At 49.0% G+C, this 24,100-nt stretch overlaps 1 protein-coding gene across 1 annotated transcript in view; it reads right to left on the bottom strand.

Moving 5' to 3' along the window:
* The window catches only part of Cacna1a (calcium voltage-gated channel subunit alpha1 A), a 211,060-nt gene that overhangs the window by 88,497 nt on the left and 98,463 nt on the right, over positions 1 to 24,100 (bottom strand). The window contains exons 7-10 of the mRNA XM_055620955.1: positions 14,361 to 14,464; positions 11,770 to 11,885; positions 8,459 to 8,515; positions 6,864 to 6,953 (exon numbers count right to left, since the gene is read on the bottom strand). Of these exons, the coding sequence (XP_055476930.1) occupies positions 6,864 to 6,953; positions 8,459 to 8,515; positions 11,770 to 11,885; positions 14,361 to 14,464 (367 nt within the window). The remainder of the gene's footprint in view (positions 1 to 6,863; positions 6,954 to 8,458; positions 8,516 to 11,769; positions 11,886 to 14,360; positions 14,465 to 24,100) is intronic.

Here is a 24,100-nt window from a genome sequence, read left to right as displayed (position 1 = left end):
GGGGGCTGCATGCTCCAAAGGCCCCAGGGTGGCCGCCGCAGGATCCTGGGCATCCCACTTGCAGCATTATGTGGCTGACCGGAACGTTTTGCATTTTAGAGGTTCAGGAGCACCCCGCTGGGGGTCACAGGGCGAGTGTTCAAGGGGAGCTGTTCTCCTTAGGCACTGAACTGGGGACACACAGAGGCAGACTTCCCACCCATGTGACAGCTGCCACTCAAGGAGAACACACGTTAAACAGATATTTGGGGCCAGAGGATGGCTCAGTCAGTAGGTCCCCAAACCACAAGGACCTGAGTTTAACCCTAAAACCTGGGTCTAACCTGGACAGAGCGGGGCACGCTTGGAATCCCAGCCTAGCCAGAGAACCCCAGGCCGTCGAGAGACCACATCTCAAAAGATGTGGGCAGCTCGGAGGATGCCACCTCAGCCTGACCTCCTGCCTCAAGACGCCCGTACACCCACACAGACACGCACACGTGAGTGAGACAGCAGGACATGGTGCCCTCCTCTGGCAGGCAGCGTGTGCACACAGCTGCCTACACATGGATACACACCACACAGGCACATGCGTGTGTCATATATGTACAGATGCTCTGGAGGCCAGCAGAGGACTAGAGTTACTGGTGGCCGTGAGCCACCTGACGTGGGTCTGGGGACTGGATTCATGTCCATCACATGCTTTAAACCACCGAGCATCTCTCCAGGCCCCAAATGTAATCACGGATCAGAGAGCCCTCCTTACTGAGACTTCCGTTTCCTCAGACGCTCTATATGCTGCATCTCATCTTTGTCTCTTTACTTTTTTGACAGTGCCAAGATTGGAACTCAGGGCCTTGCACACAGTAGGTGAACATTCTACTACTGAGCCATGGCCCCCACCTTTTTAAGTATATTTTTTTATATAAAAGAAATTACATTTTATAAGAGTAGATACAAATTGAAAATAATTATCATGGATTACATAATTGTGTTTTTAAAAAATTATTTATTATTTGTGTGCTTGCGTGCTCGTGTGTGTGCATATGTGTCCATGCCGGCCAGTGGAGGAGGTCACACCCAACAGCTAGGCTGCTGTGAGCTGCCCTGTGTGGGTGCTGGGAATGGAACCTGCGTCTCAGGAGGGCAGGGAGTGTTCTGGCTGCTGTGCTGTCTGCAGCCTCTGCAGGTGGCTTTGAAGTGTGTCGTCTGCACTGCAACGTGGCCAGCCTGAGCCAACGGCCATGCCCATTACCTTACTGCCGTGGTTTGCGCCCTCAGGGCTTCCAGCCTCTAGCGTAAATGGGAGGTGGCGGATGCTTTATGAGACGGGGCCTAGTAAGATGTGCTGGTTGGTTTTTGTCAACTTGACAAACCTAGATGTATCTGGGAAGAGGGACTGAGGAATGCCTCCGCAAGGCTGCCTGTAGGCAAGTCTGTGGGGCCATTTCTTCGACACTGGTGTGGGAGGGAGGACCCAGCCCACTGAGCAGGTGGCCCTGGGCTGTGTGAGGAGGCAGGCCGAGCAAGCCAGAGGACGCAAGTCTGTGAGCAGCCTCCTCCATGGCCCTTGCCTTGAGTTCCTGCCCTGACCTCTCCCGCCTCGCTCTCTCTGCTGCTAGGATATGAACAGCTGCTTCTGTCACACAAACAGGACAGGAACGAGTGACAGTGGAATGAAACCTCTCAGCTATGAGCCAAGACACCCTTTCCTCCTTACAAGTTGATGACCTCAGGTGTGTGACACAATGACAGAAAGGCAATACACTCACACGATTTTCTTTTGTCTCTCAGCTCTGTGTGTGTGAGTGTGTGAGTGTGTGCATGCACGCGCACACAGGAGAACGTGCATGTGCTCATCTGTGCACTCTCACATGTGTGTATACCTACATGTTTGTGAGTTCTTACGTCTGTGTGCACCTATGTGCATGTGGAGGCCAGGTGTCCGCAGTTCCCATCCACATTTTGTTTTTTTGAGACAGGATTTGGAACTTGCTTTTTAGGTTAGACTGTCTAGCCAGAGACCCACCTATCTCCACTTTCTCCAGGCTTCGAGTGTTAGCACCACCACCACACTCAACTCTGTGTGGACCCTGGAGGATCAAACCTGGGCCCTTAGACTGCACAGCCAGCACGCTAGCCACCAAGCCGTCTTCCCAGTCCCCACGCCCAGCCATTTTAAAGCGTGTAACACACTGCACACACAGTCTGACCGTGTCTCGCAATGGAGCTCTCCAGGGACTTGGTTAGTGGACATTTTATCCTAGGACCCTGCCCGGGTCCCCCTCCTCAACTACAGTCAACACCTCCGTGCTGAGAAAGCCTCTCTGGGGTGCTCATCTGCTACCTCACAGCACAGTGGGCCGGTGAAGAAGCACAGCCACAAAGCTTCCTTCTCAGAGCTCGGGCAGTCTAGGAAGCCCGAGGTCAGCAGGAGGGCAGGTTTGCGGCCTAGGTGGAACCCACCACAGGATAGCAAACCACAGACTGTGTTTGGGGTCCATTTTGAAAGACATTGTCTTCTCTTTCAAAATTTTTTTTTCTTGTGTATATGAGTGTATGAAACATACATGTTTGTGTACACACTCACACACATGGTACATATATGGAGGATACTTTGGGTGTCCATCTTCACCTTCTACATTGTCTGAGAAGGGGTTTTGTTTGCTGTTTATTTGAGACAGGGTCTTACTGTGTGGCCCTGGCTGGCCTGGAACTCACTAAGTAGACCAGTGTGGTCTTGATGTAGCTCACAGAGATACATCTGCCTCTGCCTCCTAGTGTTGGTATTAGAGGTGTGTGCCACCATTCCAAATGAAACAGGGTCTTTTTTGTTGCTTACTGTTAGCTAGCTTTCCTTTTATGTTTCTGGGAGTGACTCCATCTTTGACAAGTACTGGAATTACAGGCACATGCCACTGACTCTGGCTTTTAATGGGTTCTGAGATTCAAACTCAGGTCCTCACACTTGCAAGGCAAGGCTTTATCCCAGAATCACCTCCCCAGCCCTCATTGGCTTCTAAAGTTGTTTGGTTTTAGGGTCCTAAGAGCAGAACCCAGTGCTTCATGAGTTCTAAGCGCCCCCCTTCCCCCGTGAGCCCACTCTAGCCCTTGCTTTTATTTAAACATTAGAAGCAATCGTGCCCGAGCCACTGGGATGTATGCCTCCTGCACAAGAGAAGAAATCACTTTTGAAGAATTAACGTCAGGTAAAGGGGCTGGGGCTGGAGCTGAGTAGAACGGGCTCCCAAGGCACTCACTGGACTGTGCCTGCAGCTCTGCAAAAGCAAGCGAACGAATAAATAAAAGTTGCAGAGATGGTAGGTCAAGGAATTGATCTATAATTAAATAGTGCCAGGTGGTGTAAGTAAACCAGGAACATTACAGATTCATGCCCCCACCAAGAGCATCCCAGAGAGTCAGTTTCCTCTCATCCTTGTCAGCATGGGGTTGGATCACATGCTCATGTGTGTCAAAATGAATGATGGAGACCAGACACGCAGTAAGAGAGGGCACCCATCTAATTCAGAAGATCTCAACCTGGCTTCCCAAGTACACACCAATAGCAACAAAGATCTTGCCTGTTAAGACAGAACAAAGCAAAAAGCAGGGCCGCTAGAAGGGGCTTGCCACTAAGCCTGATGCCTTGAGTTTGATCTCTAGAACCCACGTGATGGCATGCAGAGCCTACTTCCACAAGTTGTCTTCTGGCTTCCATACATGTATAGTGACATACATGACTACACACACACATATATAAACATATAAATAAACACATACATATTTAAGACAAAGTCTCACTACGTAGCCTTGGCTGACCTGGAACTCTCTGCCTCTGCCTCTGGCTCCTGAGTGCTGGGATCAAAGAGATGCACCACCACATCTGCCAGATTTACTTTTACGTTATGCGCCTAAGTGTTTTGTCTGCATGTGAACCTGGGGAGGCCAGAAAAAATGTCAGGATCTCCTTGAAGATTGAGTTATAGGTGGTTATGGGCCACCATGTGAATTCTGGGAGTTGAACTCTTGGTTCTATGCAATAGCACCCAGTGCTCTTAACCTCTGAGATATCTCTCTATTCTCTAATGAAAGAAAGGAAGGAAGGAAGGAAGGAAGGGAGGGAGGGAGGGAGGGAGGGAAGGGGAAGGGGAAAGGGAAGGAAGGAAGGGAAGGGGGAAGGGAATGAAGGGAAGGGAAGGGAAGGAAGAAAGAAGTTAGAAGGCCAGGCATGGTAGTCCACACCTTAAATATCAGAACCGGGAGGCAGAGGCAGGCAGATCTTTGTGAGGTGCAGGCCAGTCAGGCAGTCAGGGTTATACAGAGAGAAAGACCATGTGTGCGCGCGCACACACACACACACACACACACACACACACACACACACACATACAAATAAGAATAAATAAATTAAAAAAAAGTGGGTGAAATGAGTTGTCAAGGCCAATGCTGACTGAATGCATGAAGCAGAAGAAGACGCCTGCAGCACTTCTCAAAGGACATGGGCAGGTGCGCCCACAAAGAGAAACGAAAGTAAGTCATCATAAACAAAAGTGTGTTTCCTCCAGAAATTGAAAATAGCGTTACAAACCTCCTAAACCAGGAAAGGGAATGTGAACCAGCCAGGGTGGGGACCAATGAGAACCTGTCTAAGAAAAGTTCATGAATGAGTGTCCTGTATTCAAGTGCAGGAGTGTTATTCAGGCTCAGGGAGTAAGGAGCCGGGAAGTCATTCATAGCTTTGATCCTGGAATTACCCCCAGCAGCATGCCCATAGGGTGTGGAGAGGAACTGTGAGCGTGCACAGCAGCAGCATTCCAGCTGGGAGAGACTGGCGAGGAGGCAGGCGCCACAGCCACCCTCGGGGACCAGAGGGCTCCGAGAGGAGAGATGTCGACGTGTCTGTGAGGTGGACATCTGTGTGGCGGCAGGGGCCTGAGGTGGCATGCACAGGGACAGCACCCTCTCCCTTGAGATCGGGGTCTCTCACTGGCCCGGAGTTCACTGGTGAGGCTAGGCTGGCTGGCCAGCGGGTCTCCTGTTCCACTCTGTCCAGGTCTGACGTGCATTCTGGGGTTGAACTCAGATGTTCGTGCTTTTGAGGCAAGCATTTTACTGACTGGGCCATCCCTCAGTCCCAAATCTGTTTAATGTGTGTTCTCCTGGGTGACAACTTTCACGTGGGTGGGAATTCTGCCTCTGTCTTGTGCTGAACTGACCACCCACCCCCAACTCATCGGCCAGTGACCCCGACCGACATTTCTAATGGGAACATCCAAATGCACTGTGCTCCCAGGGCTAACCCTTTGCACACCTTACAACACCACGAGTAGAAAAGTCCACACTGGAGCTGGCGAGATGAAAAAAGCACCTCAGAACTCCGAGAGCTGTCCTCTGACGTCCACAGCATCGAGGTGGCATGCGGGACTCCCCCTCCCCCAATATATCATGTACAACAAAATAATAAATAAAATTTAAATATCTACATTACTTCCTGTACAAAACTGTATTTGAAAATAAGAGTGCAATTTATTGATTGTGTGTTGGCGTGTCACGTGCAGGGAGTGGACAGGTCTGAGGACAACTCGTTAGAGTCATTTCTCTCCTTTCACCACATCGATTCAAGCCCCCTTACCTGCTGAGCCGTCTTGCCTACCCACAGTGATGTTGTTGTTATTACTATTATTATAAGATTACTTTTAGACAGAGTCTCACCACATAACTCTTTATCTGGAGCTCACAGAGATCCATTTCATGGGGTTAAACGCATGTGCCACCACACCTGGCCACACAAAAGTGCTTTTAAAAGAGTCTAAAATTACCTTTAGGCTCTGTGTGTGAAAGATAAATGAATGTTGTTTTTAGACTTTGATCCCATGCTAAAACACTGCCTGATATATATAGAAATATCCCCAAATCTAGAAACACCCAGAGTCTGAAACAGTTCAGCACAAGGAATTTTGTTTTGTTATGTTTGTTTCTGAAACAGGGTCTCACAGTGTATTTCATTCACTCTGTAGTACACACTGCCTCTAACTCACAGTTGGGCTGTCTCCACCCTCGGAGAGCTGGAGAAAGGTGTGCCATGCCCTGCTACGCACGGTAGCGGCACTCAGCTGTAATGGACTTAGCCAAGGTAGCTAGGAGCCTGCTCTCTGGCTGGAGCTGCATGTGCAAAGTGTGTGCTCACACCTACAATAAAGAGATGTACGGGAGCTGGAGAGGTGGCTCAGAGGTTAAGAGCACTGGCTGCCCTTCCAGAGGACTGAGTTCAGTTCCCAGCACCCACATGGTGGCTCACAGCCATCTGCAGTGAGATCTGATGTCCTCTTCTGTCATGCAGGCGTACATGCAAATAGAGCGCTCACATACGTAAATATACAAATAACTCTTCAGAAGAGACCCATGGGGCCCATTTGTTTGCGACACTACAATGGTTCTAAGAGACAGGGTCCAGAGGCTGGAGAGGTGGCTCAGCGGTTAAGAGCACTGGCTGCCCTTCCAGAGGACCTGGATACAATTCCCAGCAACCACATGGCAGCTCACAACTGTTTGTAACTCCAGTTCCGGGGATTCAACACCCCCACACAGACACACATGCAGGCAAAACGCCAGTGCATGAAAATAAAAATAAATACGTTATTTAAAAGAAAATGAGACAGGGTCTAGCCTGCTATGAAAAACAAAACACACAAAAAGCCTAATAAATGAAAAACAAACAAACAAAAAACCAGACTGGAAAGTTACTGTTTTCATCGCCATGTAACCCCCGAGACACTGACAGAGTGAGAGGCAGTTTTAGGGCTCACATCCGGCTGCACAGTCCCCAGGGCTCAGCTGCCCATTCCGGGTGATGGGCCCTGACTGGTGCAGAGGGAGGAACTCACCCACAGACGCGATGTCAGCCAGCTGGTCCTCGGCCTCCTCAGGGTTGAGCAGGTCCGTCTTGCTTTTCTTCAGAGTAGCTCTCCGCAGAGCTCCAACAAGGGAAACATGGCGAGAGAAGACGGCATTACCCTTTTATGCCAGGGTGGCAGAACGCCATGCCCACTGTAGACATGTACAAGCCACCACTGGGGAAGGTGAGGTGGCTCTGCCTATCGGAGCCCAGACCAGTCTAACACTGTTCAGCTAGAGTTCAAAGTCAGGCTCAAAACACTTTTTTTTTTTTTTTGGTTTTTCAAGACTGGGTTTCTCTGTGTAGCCTTGGCTGTCCTGGACTCTCTTTGTAGACCAGGCTGGCCTTGCGATCTGCCTGCCTCTGCCTCCCCAAGTGCTGGCATTAGAGGTGTGTGCCACCATGCCATTCTAGAAACACTATTTTCAACTGTTCTGTTTTATTGTTTATTTTAATTAACAATTACTATGTTGTGTGTGGGGGTTTTGCCTGCATGTATGTCTACGCAGTACATATGTGCAGTGCACACAGAGGCCAGAAGAAGGTGCTAGAGTCCTTGGGGCTGCCGTTAAAGAAGGTTGTGATCCACCATGTGAATGCTGGGAAAAGCGGCCAGTGCTCTTAACTCTAAGCCGTTCTTCCAGTCCTGTTTGTTTGTGAGATAGGGTCTCACTAAGCAGCCCTGGCTGCCCTGGAACTCACAGACATACACTTGCTTCTGCTTCTGGAGTGCTGAGATAATAGGTGTGCACCACCTTGCTGGCTCTGGTTTATTTTTATAGTGACAGCAAAGTTCCCTTCAAGTCCCGGGACTGGAGACATAGCCTGTCCCTCAACCTAGCACACAAGTGCTAGGCCAGTTGGGGCTGGGCAACTGTTCAGTGCTCAGGCATGCTCTCCAAGCCTCTCCAGTGGGCACACACTCTACCAGAGACTTAAACTCCACAGGGATCTCGTTCTACTCCCCCCAAAAAATATTGAGGATTCTTGATTTCCTTCTGGCATTTTGATATTTATTTTTTTCCTTTTTTTTGTTGTTGCTGCTGCACAAAATAGTGAGTTTTAAAGAAAAATCTAAAAAGGAATGTGGTGCATGTACAGACTGAGCGTGAGCGCAGTGCTTGTGGAGGCCAGAAGCTGGCGGCAGGCCCTCTGGAGTTGGCGCCATTACCCTCTAGTCACTACTGTGCCTGCTGTGAGAGCGCACGTACACCTACTTCTCTCTCTACTTCTACCTTGTGGGCTCAGGTCATTAAGCTTGGACACAAACGCCTTCAGCCACTGAGCCATGTCACCAGCCCTGTCACGCCCACTTTACAGAAGAGGAAGACTGTGGGCACGGGGCACACAATTAAAGGAGAAAAGGGGAAGTCGGGAACGCACGCCACCCCTGCCACCCAGGAGGTTCTGGAATTCCTTCCAGAGGCCCATGCTTCAACTACTCCAGTTTCCTTGCACAGCCAGTCTCACATCTCTTCCTGGCCTGGCCTACCATACAATACCCTCTAGACCAAGTCACCTGCCCAGCTGCAGCCAACCCCACTCGCCTGGGACCCGCCGGCATGCTGGGCTCAGAGCAGTTACCATCAAAAGGGTGCCTCTGTTCCACGTCTGTCTCGTCCTCCGCGAGGATCACCTCTTCTGAGGAGAAGAGCAGAGTTAAGGTTCTGTGTGAAGGGCTTTCTGGGGGACTGACCTTCAAGGACTCTGGCCACACCCACTGCCCCTCATTCCTGGTCCAATCCAACCAGCCAGAGCCAGGCAGCTGAGCGTTTTCCTGCATCCTAGCCCCACCTAGCAGTGGGTACACTTGAGTAGTCTGTGATGTAGGCATAGCTGGGCTCCACACTGTGGAACCGTGCTTGAGGGGAGGGGCCGTAAGAGGCAGGTCCTTAAGTTGCAGTCTGTGTGTCCTTGGAAGGGCTAAGAAGGCTCTCGTGGGACATCAGGCTCCTGGCACAAGTCAGCTGTCAGGGCAAGCTTGCCCTGGGTCCATCTCACTTCCTTGTCTGCTGATATCTCTTATGTCCTAGCTCTGCCATGCCCACCACAAGACCTAGAGTCTTCATGAGGCTAAGCCCCTGTCGGGCCGTGACCTTGAACTTTAGTCTTTGTTCTGTGGTCAGATGTGAAAAATTCCCACAGACTCACTCGTTTGAGCCCTGGGTACCCAGGCAGAGGGGGTGCTTGGGAAAGTTGCTGTGGAGGACGAGGGTCACTTGGGGCGGGAATTCAGCCCGGCCTGCTTCTTGTTCTGGTTCTGCTTGCCTCCTGGTAATGCCAGCCTCCTGCTCTTGCCACCATGCCACCCGTCCCTGCTGCCACGTCTACCCATCAGGACGGATGCTATTGCTCTGGAGCTGTGAGCCCTACACTGCTTTTACCACAGCAACAAGGAAGCAGTGGCCGCTCAGTGAACTTCTTTATAAAAAGTTCACCTGCCTCAGGGACTTTGTTATAGCTACACCTGGATTAGCGTACTGGCATCACTCCACCTCAGCCTAAAGGGACCCTGCTCCATCTGACCTGCCGCTTCCCTGCCCCCTCATTCACGCTTCTCCAGGAACACCCATTTCTTCTGTTTCCATTGTACTCCTGCTCCAAGACCTCTGCATTCGCTCTTTCCTCTCTCTGGACCTGTCCTCTGCCCAGCATGCCCACAGCCTCCATTTCACTTCTTCATTTCTTTTAGGTCTTTGTTGAGACTTTTTTTGTTGTTGTTCTGTGCCTGCTATCTTGCCTTTTCCCTTCTCTACTTCTGTGTTTGAGACACAGTCTTACTGTGTAGCTCAGGCTGGCCTCCTGATCCTCCTGCGTCACCTCCTAAGTGCTCAGATGACAGTGTGCCATCATGCCTGGTCATGCTTATTTTTCTTCTTGCTTTTGTTGGGGAGCTTTGTCTCTCCCTAGTCGGGGGCAGGGGTTTGCCATGTTCTCGGTGTGTATGGTGGTGTTTTCGGGTGCCGGTAAACAAATATATGCCTATTGGGCATCTGATGCTACTCTGAGCATCTCGGCTCTGTTGTCTTATAGAATCCTCAGCAGCCCCACAATCCTCCATGGACTGAACCCAACACAGACCAGAACCACTTGGGCAGAAATGCATCTGCACGCAACGTTCACAGACATCTTTCTTATCATTCAATAACAATACAGCAACTGCCTCAGGCACTCAGTTATTGTGAGACGGTGGAGCCTGTGGGAGGAGGAGGTGAGCCCATGGGAGAAGGAGGAGGTGGGCCCATGGCAGGAGGAGGTGGGCCCATGGGAGGAAAGGAGGTGTGCCCATAGGAGGAGGAGGTGGGCCCATGGAAGGAGGAGGTGGGCCCATGGGAGGAAAGGAGGTGGGCCATGGGAGGAGGAGGAGGAGGGCCTATGGCAAGAGGAGGTGGGCCCATGGGAGGAGGAGGTGGGCCCATGGGAGGAAGAGGTGGGCCATGGGAGGAGGAGGAGGTGGGCCCATGGGAGGAGGAGGAGATGAGCCCATGGAAGGAGGAGGTGGGCCCATGGAAGGAGGAGGAGGTCTGCCCATGGAAGGAGGAGGTGGGCCCATGGAAGGAGGAGGAGGTGGGCCCATGGAAGGAGGAGGTGGGCCCATGGAAGGAGGAGGAGGTGGGCCCATGGAAGGAGGAGGTGGGCCCATGGAAGGAGGAGGTGGGCCCATGGGAGGAGGAGGTGGGCCCATGGGAGGAAGAGGTGGGCCCATGGGAGGAGGAGGAGAGCCCATGGGAGGAGGAGGTGAGCCGGTGGGAGGAGGTGTGAAGGCTGCACAGATAAGGGGCCATCTTCTGTAAGGGGCCTAGGTATTTGCTGATGTTAGTGTCTGTGGTTCTAAAATCAATCACTCTAACGCCATGGGGTTACTTTACCACCATTATCTTCATTGAACAGTTAAGGAAACTGAGTCATAGGTGATGTACAGGAATAAGAAAAACTAGATCTGGGACTTATACCCATGTTTGCTTAAAAACATGATCAGGGCAAACCAGCTGTGGTGGAAGCAGGAGGATCGGGAGTTCAAGGTCATTCTTGACTAGTTTGAGAGTCTAGGTTTTGTGAGACACTGTCTCAAAAACAAACAAATAAAGCTTCATCTCAAAATAGCTTTTCTTCTTTCTTTTTGATGGGAGGAAGGTCTCACTGAATAGCCCATGTTAGCTTCAAACTTATCTTCCTGTCTCAGCCTCATGTGATGGTTGGTTTTAATGTCAGCTTCCCACAAATTAGAATCATTTGAGTGGGAAGCCTCACTTGAGGAATTTGTCTTGGCTGGTGTGGGAGGACTGTGGTGGCAGCCCAGATGAAAGGGCCTGGCAGGGTTAGGTCATCCAGCCTCCCTCTCTCTAGGAGTTACTCTCTCCTTCATTTGCTCCTGCTGATCCCTCTGCTGATATCAGAACCTGCATGTCCAGGCTTCACTCACTGAGGGCAAGTGGCTCTCGGGGAACTTTCCAGGCTTTTAGTACCAGATTGGGACTGCCAAGGAGTCCAACCCCGTGGATGGAGGAACTGATGGGTCTCTGATCTTTGCAGTGAGGAAAGCAAGCCAGTAAGCAGTGTTCCTCCAAGGCCTCTGCTTTAGTTCCTGCCTTCAGGTTCTGCCATAAGCCCCTGCCCGACTTCTCTCAGTGACGGCTGTAGAGTGTAGGCTAAAAATCAACCCTTTTGGCCATGGCATTTGTCACAGCACCAGCAAGCTACATAGCACAGGCCCCAGATGTGCACTGCAGGCCTGCTCCGTTGTGGATTCTTGCTGCTAAACTCTGGGGCTAGCAATTTGGATCCTCTTTCTCCTCCTACCATCACCCTCCCTTGGGCCTCTTCAAATTGCAAGTGTGAGCCTGGGTTGTCCGTGGTTTGGGATGTCCACCCCTGGGCCCCAGAAAGGACCTCACCTGCTTTTGAGATCCACTCCATGTACCCATTGAGCTCGCGTTCGATCTGCTGCTGTCTTCTGAGCTTCAGAAAAGCCCTCCGGTTCTCCACACGTTCCCTTTCTTTGGCAAACTCCCTGTAGAACCACAAAGAAGCCAGGGTTGGCAGTGAGGGTGCTCAACCAGCAAATGAATACATGTCCATCACTCGAAGAGCCTTGGGCACCTTCCCCAGCGTATCAGAAGCTGGCATAGTGGCATGTGCATGCTATACCAGAACCCATACGGTGGGCGTGGGAGACTCTTAAACTCAAGGTAATGCTTGGCTAGATTGAGACCATCCTGGGCTATCCCAGACCCTGTCTTAAACAAAAAAACAAAAACAAAAACAAAAAAACAAAAACAAAAAACAAACAAACAAAACTGAAAACAAAACAAAACAAAAAACCCCCCACCACTCCCCTGATTCTCCCAACAAAACAAAAACAAAGCTTCTGTTGTTAGGAAAACTTTAAAAGGCCAAGCGTGGGGCTTCAACTTCAACATGGACGGGAGTCCTCCAGGAGGGAATCCTTGTCTGACAGCACTGGGTCCCCACACGTCTGGATCAAAGAGGCAAGAGTTCAAGAGCTGGAAGCCAAGCCAACTACTGTTGCTACACCTGGGACTCGGTCCCCCGAACACTGGCTGATGCCACTCTGGCCTTCTTCCTTCAGCCGCTCCCTTTCCCTCCTGGGGAGGCCATCTTGTGAGTATCAGGCAGTCATGGTGAGACGTGAACTATCTCCCAGCAAAAGCCTTGAAAGAAGACGTCAGAGTGGAAACCTGGAAGAATCTGGGGTTGCAGTCGGCAGCGTGGAGCTATACTGTGCACCCCCAGACTGCTTTGGTGAGACATATGAAGTCTATTTATAATGAAGATTTTTTTAAATCAAAGTAATTTTGGGGATTTGTGGACCGTTTGTGTTAGTTCTTATTTATAATTTCTATTTACATGTATGTGTGTGCCACAGTTGTAGGTACCCTTGGAGTCTAGAACTGGGTATCACATTTCCTCCAGCTGGAGTTACAGGTGGCTTGTAACCTACCCAAAATGGGTTTGGGGAACTGAACCTGGCTCCTCTGCAGTAGCAGTAATCGCTTTTTTCTTTCAGATTTATTATATATGTATGAATGTTTTGCCTGCATGTATGTATGTGCATCAGGTGTGTGCCTGGTGCCAGAGGTCAGAACAGGACACCAGACCCTTTGGAACTGGTTCTGGACAGTTGTGAGCTATCATATAGGTGCTGGGAACCAAACCCATGTCCTCTGCAAGAACAGAAAGTGCTCTTGACTGCCGAGTTGGCTCTCCAGCCCCTCCCCCCTCTTTTCTTTTGAGACAGGGTCTCACTCTGTAGACCAGTCTGGCCTTGAACTCCCAGAGATCCACTTGCCTCCAGAGTGCTGGGCTCAAAGATTCATCAACAGATCAGCCTAGCATGCTTAACTGCCAAGTCACCTCTCTAACCCCAAGGGAAATGCATATACATACATACATACATACATACATACATACATACATACACACACACACACACACACACACATACATATACACACATATAGTCATCAGTGCTTTGTTTTTATGATACGGACCTCACTCTGTAACCCAGCTTGGCCTCAAACTGACTATGAACTAAATTTGTGGCAATCCTCTGGTTTCAACTTCCTGAGTGCTGGGATTATCTGTGTGAGTCAGCACCCATAGCTTCATAGCTTGTTTATTTTTTTAAAGATCTATTTGTTTTCATTTTATGTGTTTCGTTGTTTTGCCTGCATGGATGTCTCTGCACTGTGCATGTATACCTGGTGCCTGGAGGTCAGAAGAGGTTGTTGGATTCTCTGGAACTAGAGTTACAGATGGTTGTGAGCTGCCATGGGGGTTAATCCAGGCTCTCTGGAACAGCAGCCTGTGCTCCTGACTGCTGAATCATTTCTCCAGCACCTTATTTAATTGTGTTTTTTTTTGAGACAGGGCTTTGTTGCAAAGCCCAGGATGACCTGTAACTCATGATTTTCATATGTAAGCTGCCTATGCTGGGATCACAAACCTGTATCACCACACATGGCTTCTATGCTGTGATTATTCGGAAAAAAGGAAAGAAGGAACCCAAAGTATTCTTTTCAAAATAAATTATTCTTTCTTATAGTTATTGATTTTTTTATTTAATGTGTATAGACTGTTTTGCCTGCCTGCATATCTGTGTGGACCATGGGTGTGTGGTACCCACAGAGGCCAGAAGAGGAGGATGTTGACTTCCCTGGGTCTGGAGATAGACAGTTGTCAGCTAGCCATATGGATGCTGTGAATTGAACCTGGGTCCTCTAGCTGAGCAACCAATGTTATTAAACACTGAGCATCTCTCCCCCTCCCGAAGCATTGATATTATATAAAAATAAATTAAAAAACAGACAGGAAAACCCATAAGGGCTTCCTCATTGGCCCCCTCAGGCAACACGCAATCTATGCAGCTGCTCATGGATTGCTAATGAGAGTTTTGATGACTGAAAACCAGGAAAGTTTACTTACTAGGAACAGTGGGATGGAGATCAGAACAGCAGAGACTTACCCAGACAGCACACCCAGCACAAGGTTCAGCATAAAAAAGGAGCCGATGATGATGAGGGGAATGAAGTACAACCAGTTCCAAGTGTTCCCTGAGGCATCGTTGCTCTGCAGAGTGCAAAGAGGGAAATCATGTGAGAATGGAGTGGGGACGAGGTGGAACCAGAGAGGAGCAACAGGGTTAACTTCCTGCCTCCTGTGATTCTGTCTCAAATGTTCTTGACTTGCGGGATCCTGGCACTCTGGAAGCCAAGCAAGTGACATGGAGGGTAAAGCTTAGATGGTGGGGAATAGCACCAAGGTACCACCAGGGGACAAAGCTCTGTCACGTCACACACAGTTCTCAAGGTATCTGGGAGTCAAGATGCTGAAGAGGATTCTGGATCTGAGTCTGAAATGAGAAGGAAACATACCGTGTGCGTGCGCGTGCACAAACACAAGCCACCGAAATGGAGAGAGGAATGAACCCCGATCCTCACACTGGTCTCTACACAGTCACCATTTCCCCTTAGGGAAAGCACATGGCCTCAGAGTCTCCCGGCTTGGTAATTTCAGAGCCACAAGCTTATCCCTCAAGCATCAACTCCATTCCCTGGAATAAGATGAAAACCACAACACAAAACCATCTCTAGGAAGTGCCCAGCTAATTCTGCAGGGAAAAGAAGTCCACAAATAGAATACTCTTGAAATACAGAAAACTGAAAGAGAATGAGAGGAAGAGAAGATGGAGACAAAAAACGAAGAGGATGAAATAGGAATGGAGGAAGGAAGATGAAAGGGCGGGGCCAAGCTGGCTGTAGAGATGAGCGGTATAAACACTAAGAGCATTTACTATATACCTGTCCTCCTCCGGGAATATCACCTATATTTATTCACTCATCTTCATGAGGCACTGTGTAATCACGATGTGCATTTTACAACTGGAATGGAGTCCAAAAAAGACAAATAACCAGCCCAGAGTCTCAGAGTGCCAGATGTGCATTTTGAATGTTCAAATCTGTGGACCTGACCTGTGTGCTGGAGAAGACTGTGTGCTGGAGAAGATTCTTCTATATTTTAGGGAAGATATATCTTCCTAGTGGTTGATCACCTGTGACACTTGGAAAATGCAGGGCTCTTTAGTGTGGCTTTAAAAGCTCATCTTCAGAAGTAAGCATCCATAATACAGGAGGAAAGCTAAAACAAGAAAGATTGACATCACCAGAGTCACTGATGAGGCTGTGCAGCAACTGGAACTTTCAGGCCCTGCTGACACAAGGGCACCATAGCATGTTAGTGTCCTGCAGCTGTGGTAACAAAAGTCACAAACGGAGTGATTTAAAAAATAGAAATCTATCTCACAGTTTGAGATGGTGGAACTCTAAAGTCAGTTTGTGGACACGGTTGGTTCTACTGAAGGCGGGGAGAGAATCTGTTTCCTATATTTTTCTGGCATTTGGTACTTTTCTGGCCATCTTTGCCACCCGCCTCCAAGTCTGCTTTCATCTTAACATGGTCTGTTTCCTATGTGTGTCTATGGCTATATTTACCCTTTTGATAGAGACATCTACTGGCCCCAATGTAGTGAATTACTTGTGCAATGGTATTTCCAAATCAGGACATACTCTGAGCTACTAAGGGTAGTGGAAAGATTTTCACTAGGATTTGCTCTTGTTTCTGTGGTGCAGGGGATTAAGCATAGTGCCTGTGCATGCGACACAAGTACTCTAAAACTGAGCCACACACCCAGACCTGTTTGTTTTCTCAGGCAGGGTATCAGAATGTGGCTCAGGCTGACCTCGAATCTCTGATCACCTCTCCTGGGATGATGGCCAGGCACCACCACAGCAAGATAACACACATGTTTTGAGAGGGCAGAACACAACTACTCTGAGAAATAACCCAACAGCTTTTACTGAAACTAACTAATGCATTACCACCTCTAGCCATACTAATCCCAGATGGTTACCCAATGGAAATATGAACCTATGATCACTCCAGGTACGCACAAGAATGTTCACAGTGAACACCAGAGAATGCCCCAGGTTGTGAACTACAACATTATAGCAGTACACAGGAGAGGAACTTTGTCTGATGATGGGCTGCCACAGGATCCTGTACCACAACAATGCCGAGCAGAAATCTCCACATACAGCAGCAGACACGGGTGACCCCATAATCAGTATATGTGTTGTGTGTGTGTGTGTGTGTGTGTGTGTGTTGTATAGCAGTTTGCTCTGAGATAAAACCAGCCACTGCAGTTTCTTAATAAGACACGGAATGTTTTAAGGTGGGGGGTGAAACATTCCATCTTTGAGGAAAGCTCCTTAAGCTCAGGAAGTAAACAACTCAAAAGCTTTAGAAAGCCCCTGAAACTGATCAGATTCAGTAGGCCGCTCTCTCCCCAAGTGAAGCTAAGTTACGGGCTGCTGAGAGACTCTTCGGCAAGCCAAGCTGCCTGAGCGATGGTTTCCCCCGTGACCTCGCTGCAGGTGCAGTGTGCTCCAGGTCTTTGGATTCCCAGAGTTTCTGAGCCGTCGTCATTATTGGGATGGGTTTTGGTGATGGAGCTGTCTCTGAGTCCTTTTTGCTCCTGTAAGTGACCCCCATAAAACTTACTGGTTCACCAAATTGGACTTTGTTGGTATCTGTACTGTGGTTCCCTATCTGAAAGAGGTAGATGTTTTTAACATCCCTCCGTGAACAGCGTCACACAGCAGCATGTAACACCGTGCAGCCAGACCCAACGTGAATGCAAAGAAAGGGCTAACTATGGTGGGAAGGCAGGTGTGACCCCAGCTGTACTCGAGGCTGAGGCAGGATGCCGTGAGCCCAGGATCAACCCAGGGAGCGCAGACTGCCCCAAAGACAAACCAAGTGCTTTTAATCCCAGCCTCATCTGCATCGTGAAGTTCAGGCAAGCCAGGCCACATAGTGAGACCCTAACTAAAAAAAAAAAAAAAAAAAAAGTTAAAACAGGGCCAGGAGTGTGGCTCAGCAGTAGACTGGCACGCATGAAACCCTGGGTTCCATCTTCTGCAATACGAGAAAACAAATAATTACATAACTAGATTTATTGTTAATGTGTTTGTTGTGGATGTAAACATGTTTTGTTTTAATACCAGGTGTGGGATGTGGGACTGATTCAGATGGCCCACAGCAGCAGACTATTTGCCTCGTGCAGGCTCTGAGAGGCGCTCTTTACCAGCTGCAGGTAGTTTAGATCTGAGGACTCTGGAGAGGGAATAAATGCCAGAGCCCAGAGAGTGTGGAGGAGCTCCGAGAAAGAACAAGGCTGCTGCTGCTTCTTCCCGAGGCTCCTGGTTGCTGTAGTGAGATAAGAAGTTGGAGATCTCCTGAAATGAGGACTAGACTGGCTCCAAGGAACCTGATGATCCTAAGAGCAGGAAGCAGCTAAGAGAACTGCACCCCCTCTCCCTCTAACCCTTTCTCTCTCCTACCTGGTGTTGGGGTGTTGGAAAGTATTGGAATGGAGTAGGGAGAAAGAGATATAAGAAATGTAAATAAAATAGTTTTTATTTTAAAAAGTGTGCCAACATGTATTTACTCAAATAATTAAAACAAAGTCACTTTTAATCATGGGCACAGACAGGGTCCTGTAGAAAACGAATGTCTGAGACCCTCGTCCACACCCTTGTTCTGCCAAGTCCCCACATCTCAGCGCTTTACTCCTGAAAGATTCTGAAGAAGGAATGGAGTCATTGGAATTTGCTGGACAGAAGGCAGCACGGCTTTGTGTTCCTCTTGGCACCGTGGAGCTGAGAGCTTCTTGTTCAAGTTCCTCAGGCTAAATATAGCACTGGGAGCCAGAGCCAGCAGCAGCCAGCTAGAAGGGCTCTGGGCTGTCACATGGTGGCTCAGACAGGGATAAAGTGGGGTGGTGGAGGATGGTGAGAGGCCCCTCACGGCAAGGGTGCCACCTCGTCCTGGGTTACCCCTTCCTCAGTCCCGCCTCTCTACACCGAGCTCCCTCTCCGGGCTGCGCCACACTCACACGTGCGATTGTGACCTACTGAAACTCACTAAAATCCTCTTGTGAATTCCAAGAAAGAGTGTATAATCATTTGTCCTGTCAGGGGTGAAACCAAGGCCCAGAGGGGCAAACTCACTGTCCTGTGGTTCATGGAGTCACCTGTGAAGGTGTCTAAGACAGAACAGTGAGTGACACCAGAGTCTCTGCAGGTCCCAGGTAAAGCCATTAGGGCAGGCCCTAATCCTGTGACCAGTGTCCTCTTGTGGAGGGACAGTCAGGACACAGAGACAGACACGCACGGAAAGACAAGGCAAGAGGAAGGTGAAGGCAAGGATGGAAGAGCGTCAGCTAGGGAGGAGACCAGAAAGGATTCCATCCCGGGGTCTGAAGGGCACAGCCCTGCTGGCATATTGGTCTTGGACCTTTGGCCTCCAGAGCTAGGACAAAAGAAATTTCCATTGTTTTCAGCCACCAAACTTGTTGGAAGGAGGGACATGTCTTTTAGAGACACAAGGAAGCCCTAGCCTCTCCAGGTTGAGTTCACCCACAGATGAACCCCTCAAGGTGGCCAGCACCCTCACTCTCAGCTTCTCAGTTGGGATCACATCCTCAACACAACAGCTGTTTTGGGCAACACGTGACATGCAAGCAGTTGCCATACTAAAAATCTGACAAAGGCAACGCAAGGGGAAGGTGTGTTTCAGTTCAAAGGTCAGTAGGGCAGTCCCTCATGGAGGGCCCAGGAGCAGCTGCCACACTGCAACCAGGAGACAGATGTTTGCCTTTTTTTTTTTTTTTCCTCCTTTACATACCCTGCAGGATCCCAGCTCAGGAATGGTTTGTTCCCTGTGGTGGCCACTGAAGAGCTTTCTTCCTCAGTGAACCTAAGATGGTCCCTCCCATGTGTGCTTAGAGGCATGTCTCCTAGGTGATGTCCCGTTGAGTTGACAACACTCACCATCATGGCATGCCCTTGCTCCCTCACTCATGTAGGTATTGTCACACCCATACACTTGTGAGTAACCCCAATCAATTTGTTGGTTCGCTCAACTGGACTCTGGTGGAATCGCTCCTCTGGCTTGTTATGGGTTCCCTATGTGGAGTGAGCAGACACCTGTTTGTCTTCCTCGGAGAGGTTAACAGCGCCACATCACACAGGTGGGCAGCAAAATGGCCTACCCCGGCACTCTTCTTTTCAGCTGCCGTTAGCTCGTTTCACTCTGGCCGCACTGTGGCTCACGTTGATAACAATCGGCCCCCTGAGCCTGAGGATTCTGACTCATCATGAGCAGTGCTGATCCTAGCGTGGTGCCTGGCGCTTTGTGAGCACTTGATAAATACTCTTCAGGCGAATTAATGGCTGAGTCCCAGAGAAAGCCTTAGGTGCCTTCTGCCTTATGGTTTAGTTCCCTCTTTTTTTTTTTTTTTTGAGCCTGGCTCATTGAGAAAAAAAAAACCCAACAGAAAACAAAACAGAAGATGTAAGAAAACAAAACAATACAAAACAAAAACCTCAATTTAAGAAAACAATCAACTCCACAGTTTCTGAGATAAAGATGAGATGGATTTGACCAAGAAAAAGCCAGTGTTTGGTAGTGACCTTGAGGAAGGCCAAAGGCCACAGTTTATACTTGTCAGCACTGACTCCCGAATGACATTACTTTTTGTGGGTACAGCCTTTTCTCATCCTTTTCTCCACTCTTAAGGCCGTTGCAACTTGGACAATGAGTTGTAGCATCTGTTGGCCTGTGAAGCCAGTTACCACCTCAACTTCCTTGGCTCCTCTCCTACCTCCGCTTGCTCCCCTACGGTGCAGCTGAAGTGTTCCTCATGATGCCCAGGGACATTCCTGTCTCAGGGCTTTTGTACTGGATGGGGCCCTGCCTGGGTTGCCCTCCTCTCTGTTAGGTTCTCAGGAGAGTTTCTGCCTGTCCCTTTGACGGCCTGTGACCCCTGGCAGCTTCACTTCCTTTGGTTCATACGACGCTCTCATGATGCCCCAAATGTACTGCATCTATATATTTTCTTTAACGTGTGCATACATGCATGTATGTTCAGTGTGGCTGGCTGAGGGAAGCCACGGGTATTGTTAAACCACACAACTGTCCACCTCCTTTTAGACAGCATCTCTTACTAGTTTGGGGATTGCCCAAGTAGGTAAGGCTAGCCCTGCCTCTACAGGGCTGGGGCTACAGGTGTGAGTCACCTTCCCTGGGCGTCAGACTCAGGCCCTCCTGCTAGCAAGGCAAGTGCCTTATTGACTGACCGGTGTGAAGTCCGGTTCTCTCTGTGTGACCCACCCTGAGCATAAAATAGCTAGTTTTTGCCCACAGTCTTTGATCTAATGTTCAGCAGCTTCACCCACTAGCATGCCAACTACTCTGAAGTGCCCTGAAATGTCATCCCCAGGAGATGTTGCCAACAAACACGCATACAGTAGTCATTCACAGGGCACCACATAGAGTAGGCACTAGATGATGCTGGTCGGGTGAATGAATGAGTCCCCCAGAGACACGTGATTTGAAGTGGGACAGGTATCTGCAAATGAGAAAAGGCTTAGGCCACAGACCATCCCTGCCATTTGTGATCAGTTTTCAAGAAGTGTGAGTTTATTATCAGAAAATAAACAGTTTTGCCATTTCTTCACTGCCATTCGACAAAGAGAAGAAATGGAGTAAAAGAGGAAGGAGGGAAAACAGGAGAAGGAGAAAGAAGAGGATGAAAGGAGGGCAAGGAGGAAGGGAGAGATAGAGAATGCATATGCAAATTAATAAATAAAATAAACACATATGGAAGAAGACAAAGGGGATGGCTGCAAGGAGAGTTACCAGTGTTGGATTAGAATCAATCCTGTTTGCTACGAGTGTCTGGGAGACTCAGTAGATTAACCTCCCGCTCCATAAGTATGTTCTCTGGAGGATGGTACCAAAGCCACAAAGACACATCTTAACACAGGCTGTTGGTTTTTTTTTCCCCCCTGGGACAGGGTCCCACTTTGACTGGCTTACAGCTTACTGTATAGAACAGACTGGTCTCAAATTCACAGAGAGCCACCTCCCTCTGTCTCTTGAGTACTGGGATTATAGGCATGGAATGCTTGGCCCAAACCTGGTTTTTGTTTTTTAAAAAATATTTTTCTTATTTTATTTATGTGTGTGTGGAGTATGTGCACATGAATGCAAGCACCACAGAGATTAGAGGTGTGGGATCACCCTGGAGTGAGACAATTGTAGTCCACCTGATGTGGTTGCTGAAAACTGAACACAGGTCCTCAGGAAGAGCAGTATGTGCTCTAGCCCCTGAGCTGACTCTCCAGTCCCAAACACAAAACTGTTCTGGAATTACTAACATTGGGCAGCAAGCTGGTGTTGGGTTGAACCAAATGTAGAGGTTGAGGATTTAGTTACTTACAAAACTATCACTTTCTGACTACAGCAACTGCAGGTGTCACTGTGAGAGCAGCTAAGTCTGAGTGCTACACAAAGTCTTTGAAACTCTGCAGTAGCATCAAATCATGAGACTTGTGTGACCCACTGCCACGTGACCTACTGCAGGAGCTGGCTGTTGATGCTCCATTATGATTTTAGAGAAAAAAAAAAAGCAACCTCTCTCTATCTAATATTATGTATTCCCATGGAGACAGGAAGAGTACATTACACCCTCTAGAACTGGAGTCTCAGGCATCTGTGAGCCACCCAGTGTAGGGGCTAGGAACAGAACCCAGGTTCTCTGCAAGAGCAGTAGCACTTTTAACTTCCCAGCCATCTCTCTAGCCCTCTTCTGTCTTGTTTTGGAGAGTGTCTTACTAAGTAGCCCAGCCTGATATACTCTCAACCCCACAACCCCTCCTTTCAGCCTCCCCAGTGCCTGGATGACAGTTCTGGCCACCATGCCTAACTCACAAATCTGCTTAAAAAATACATGTACTAAGAATTTTGGAGTTTTGGTTTCTTTTAAAACACAAAAATATAAGACTATGTTTCCATTTTAATCCCAGGTGTGGGGACCTGGGGCTGCTTCACAGAAGCTGACTGTGATTTGCCTCGTGCTCTAGTAGAGGTGCAAGTTCACCAGCTGCAGATAGGTTCTGTGACTGTGTGATGTTTGGAATTCTGGGGGCTTTTAAGAGGCCATGTAAATGCTGTTAGTTGTGGTTTGTTAAGCAGTCATGTGCAAAGAAGAAACAACCAGAAGAAATTGGCTATCCTGACGGCAAAGTTCAGTCTTGCCCCAAGGAGGTGGACACTCCTACTTGGCAGGAAGTAGTCTAACAGCAGCCTCACCCCCATTCTGACTCCTGACTTTATTCAGGGATCTCTTTCCTTTTTTCCTCTCCTATCTAGTGTTAGGGGGCTGAAAGAGAAGAAGAAAAGGGGTGGAGGAAGGTTGAAGGGAGAGTAACCCACAAAGCAGCAAATGCCAGCTTCAAATATAAAAACTGCAATATACTTGATTCTTTCCTTCATTTTGCTGTTCATATATGTGCGTGCATGTGTCTCTCTATATAAATGCATGCACATATGCAGGCATTAGATGTATGTGTATGACAAGTACATATGCATGCATGCATGCACCTGTACATGTGTATGTGTATATGCACATGGTGTATGCGTACAAGTGTGCATTTGCATCTGCCTATGTGTTCAAGTATGTGTGTGCATGTATATGCATGTGTATGATTTGAGTATTACATGCATGCACATGGGTACGTGTATATGTGTGTAGGACACAGGGCAACTTTGGATATTGTTCCACAGGTGCTGTCCACCTTTTTATTTTTAACGCCAAGTCTCTCACTGGCCTGGAGCTCAATGATTAGGTTGGACTGGCCAGTCAGCAGGTACCAGGGGTCCTCCTGCCTCCACATCTCTGGCATTATGAGAGCAAGCTACCATGCACCGCTTTCTACATGGCTTCTGAGGGTCAAACTCAAGTCCTCATCCCTGAGTGGCCGGTATTTCCCATCTGAGCCATCTCCCCACCCTCACCCCGTTTCGTAAAAAAGCAATTCTGTGAATGCAATTTAGCTTTGGACTCTGTAATCCCCCTCTGGGGACGCAGACCCTTAAGAGTCCATCTGCATTGACAGAAGTACGGAAACCACAGTGCAACAACGCTCATGGCTCCAGAGGAGGAGCATCCTGGCAAGTCTAAGGGAGAGCGTGTGAACTGTGAGCAGCAACACAATGCAACACTGAGGTGCTATACAGAGACTAAGAACCCTGGCTTGCCACAAGGGAATATGCTGTTAGGAGAGGGGACTGGGGGAAAGTGTAGGTGTGGCCCTATGGAACTAGGATGGACAATACAGATTTAAAAACTGTACGTGTAGTGTGTGCAGTGTGTGCGTGCCGAGGCTGACACCGAGCCCTTCGGTATTGAGCGGGGACGATACTCCGCTTAAATCTGGAGCTTGGTTAGCCTAGACAGCCAGCTTGTCCAGGGATCCCAGCTCTGCCTCCTGCGCACTGCAGGTACAGGCAGGCCAGCACAACTCAGCATCTACCTGAGGATTCACACTTGGTCTTCACACTTGTGAGACAACACTTTATTTACCGAACCATCTCCAGCCAAAGCAATAGATCTGGTTCTTCTCATGCTGTCAGCCCCTCATATCTGTGGTCAGAAATATTCAGAAAACAACACAAGTCTGCACTGGGGCTGCTCAGAGCACCTGTTGCCCATGCCCTGAGCTTCACAGCATGAAGCATGTCTGCAGCGCTGATGTAGCCAAGGCTGGCACACCATGGTTTAGAGAACTGGGGCGGGGT

Source organism: Psammomys obesus, unplaced genomic scaffold (genome assembly GCF_907164565.1).
Source record: "Psammomys obesus unplaced genomic scaffold, mPsaObe1.curated_primary_1811, whole genome shotgun sequence".
NCBI lineage: Eukaryota > Metazoa > Chordata > Mammalia > Rodentia > Muridae > Psammomys > Psammomys obesus.
This window is presented reverse-complemented; position numbering and strand designations above follow the sequence as displayed.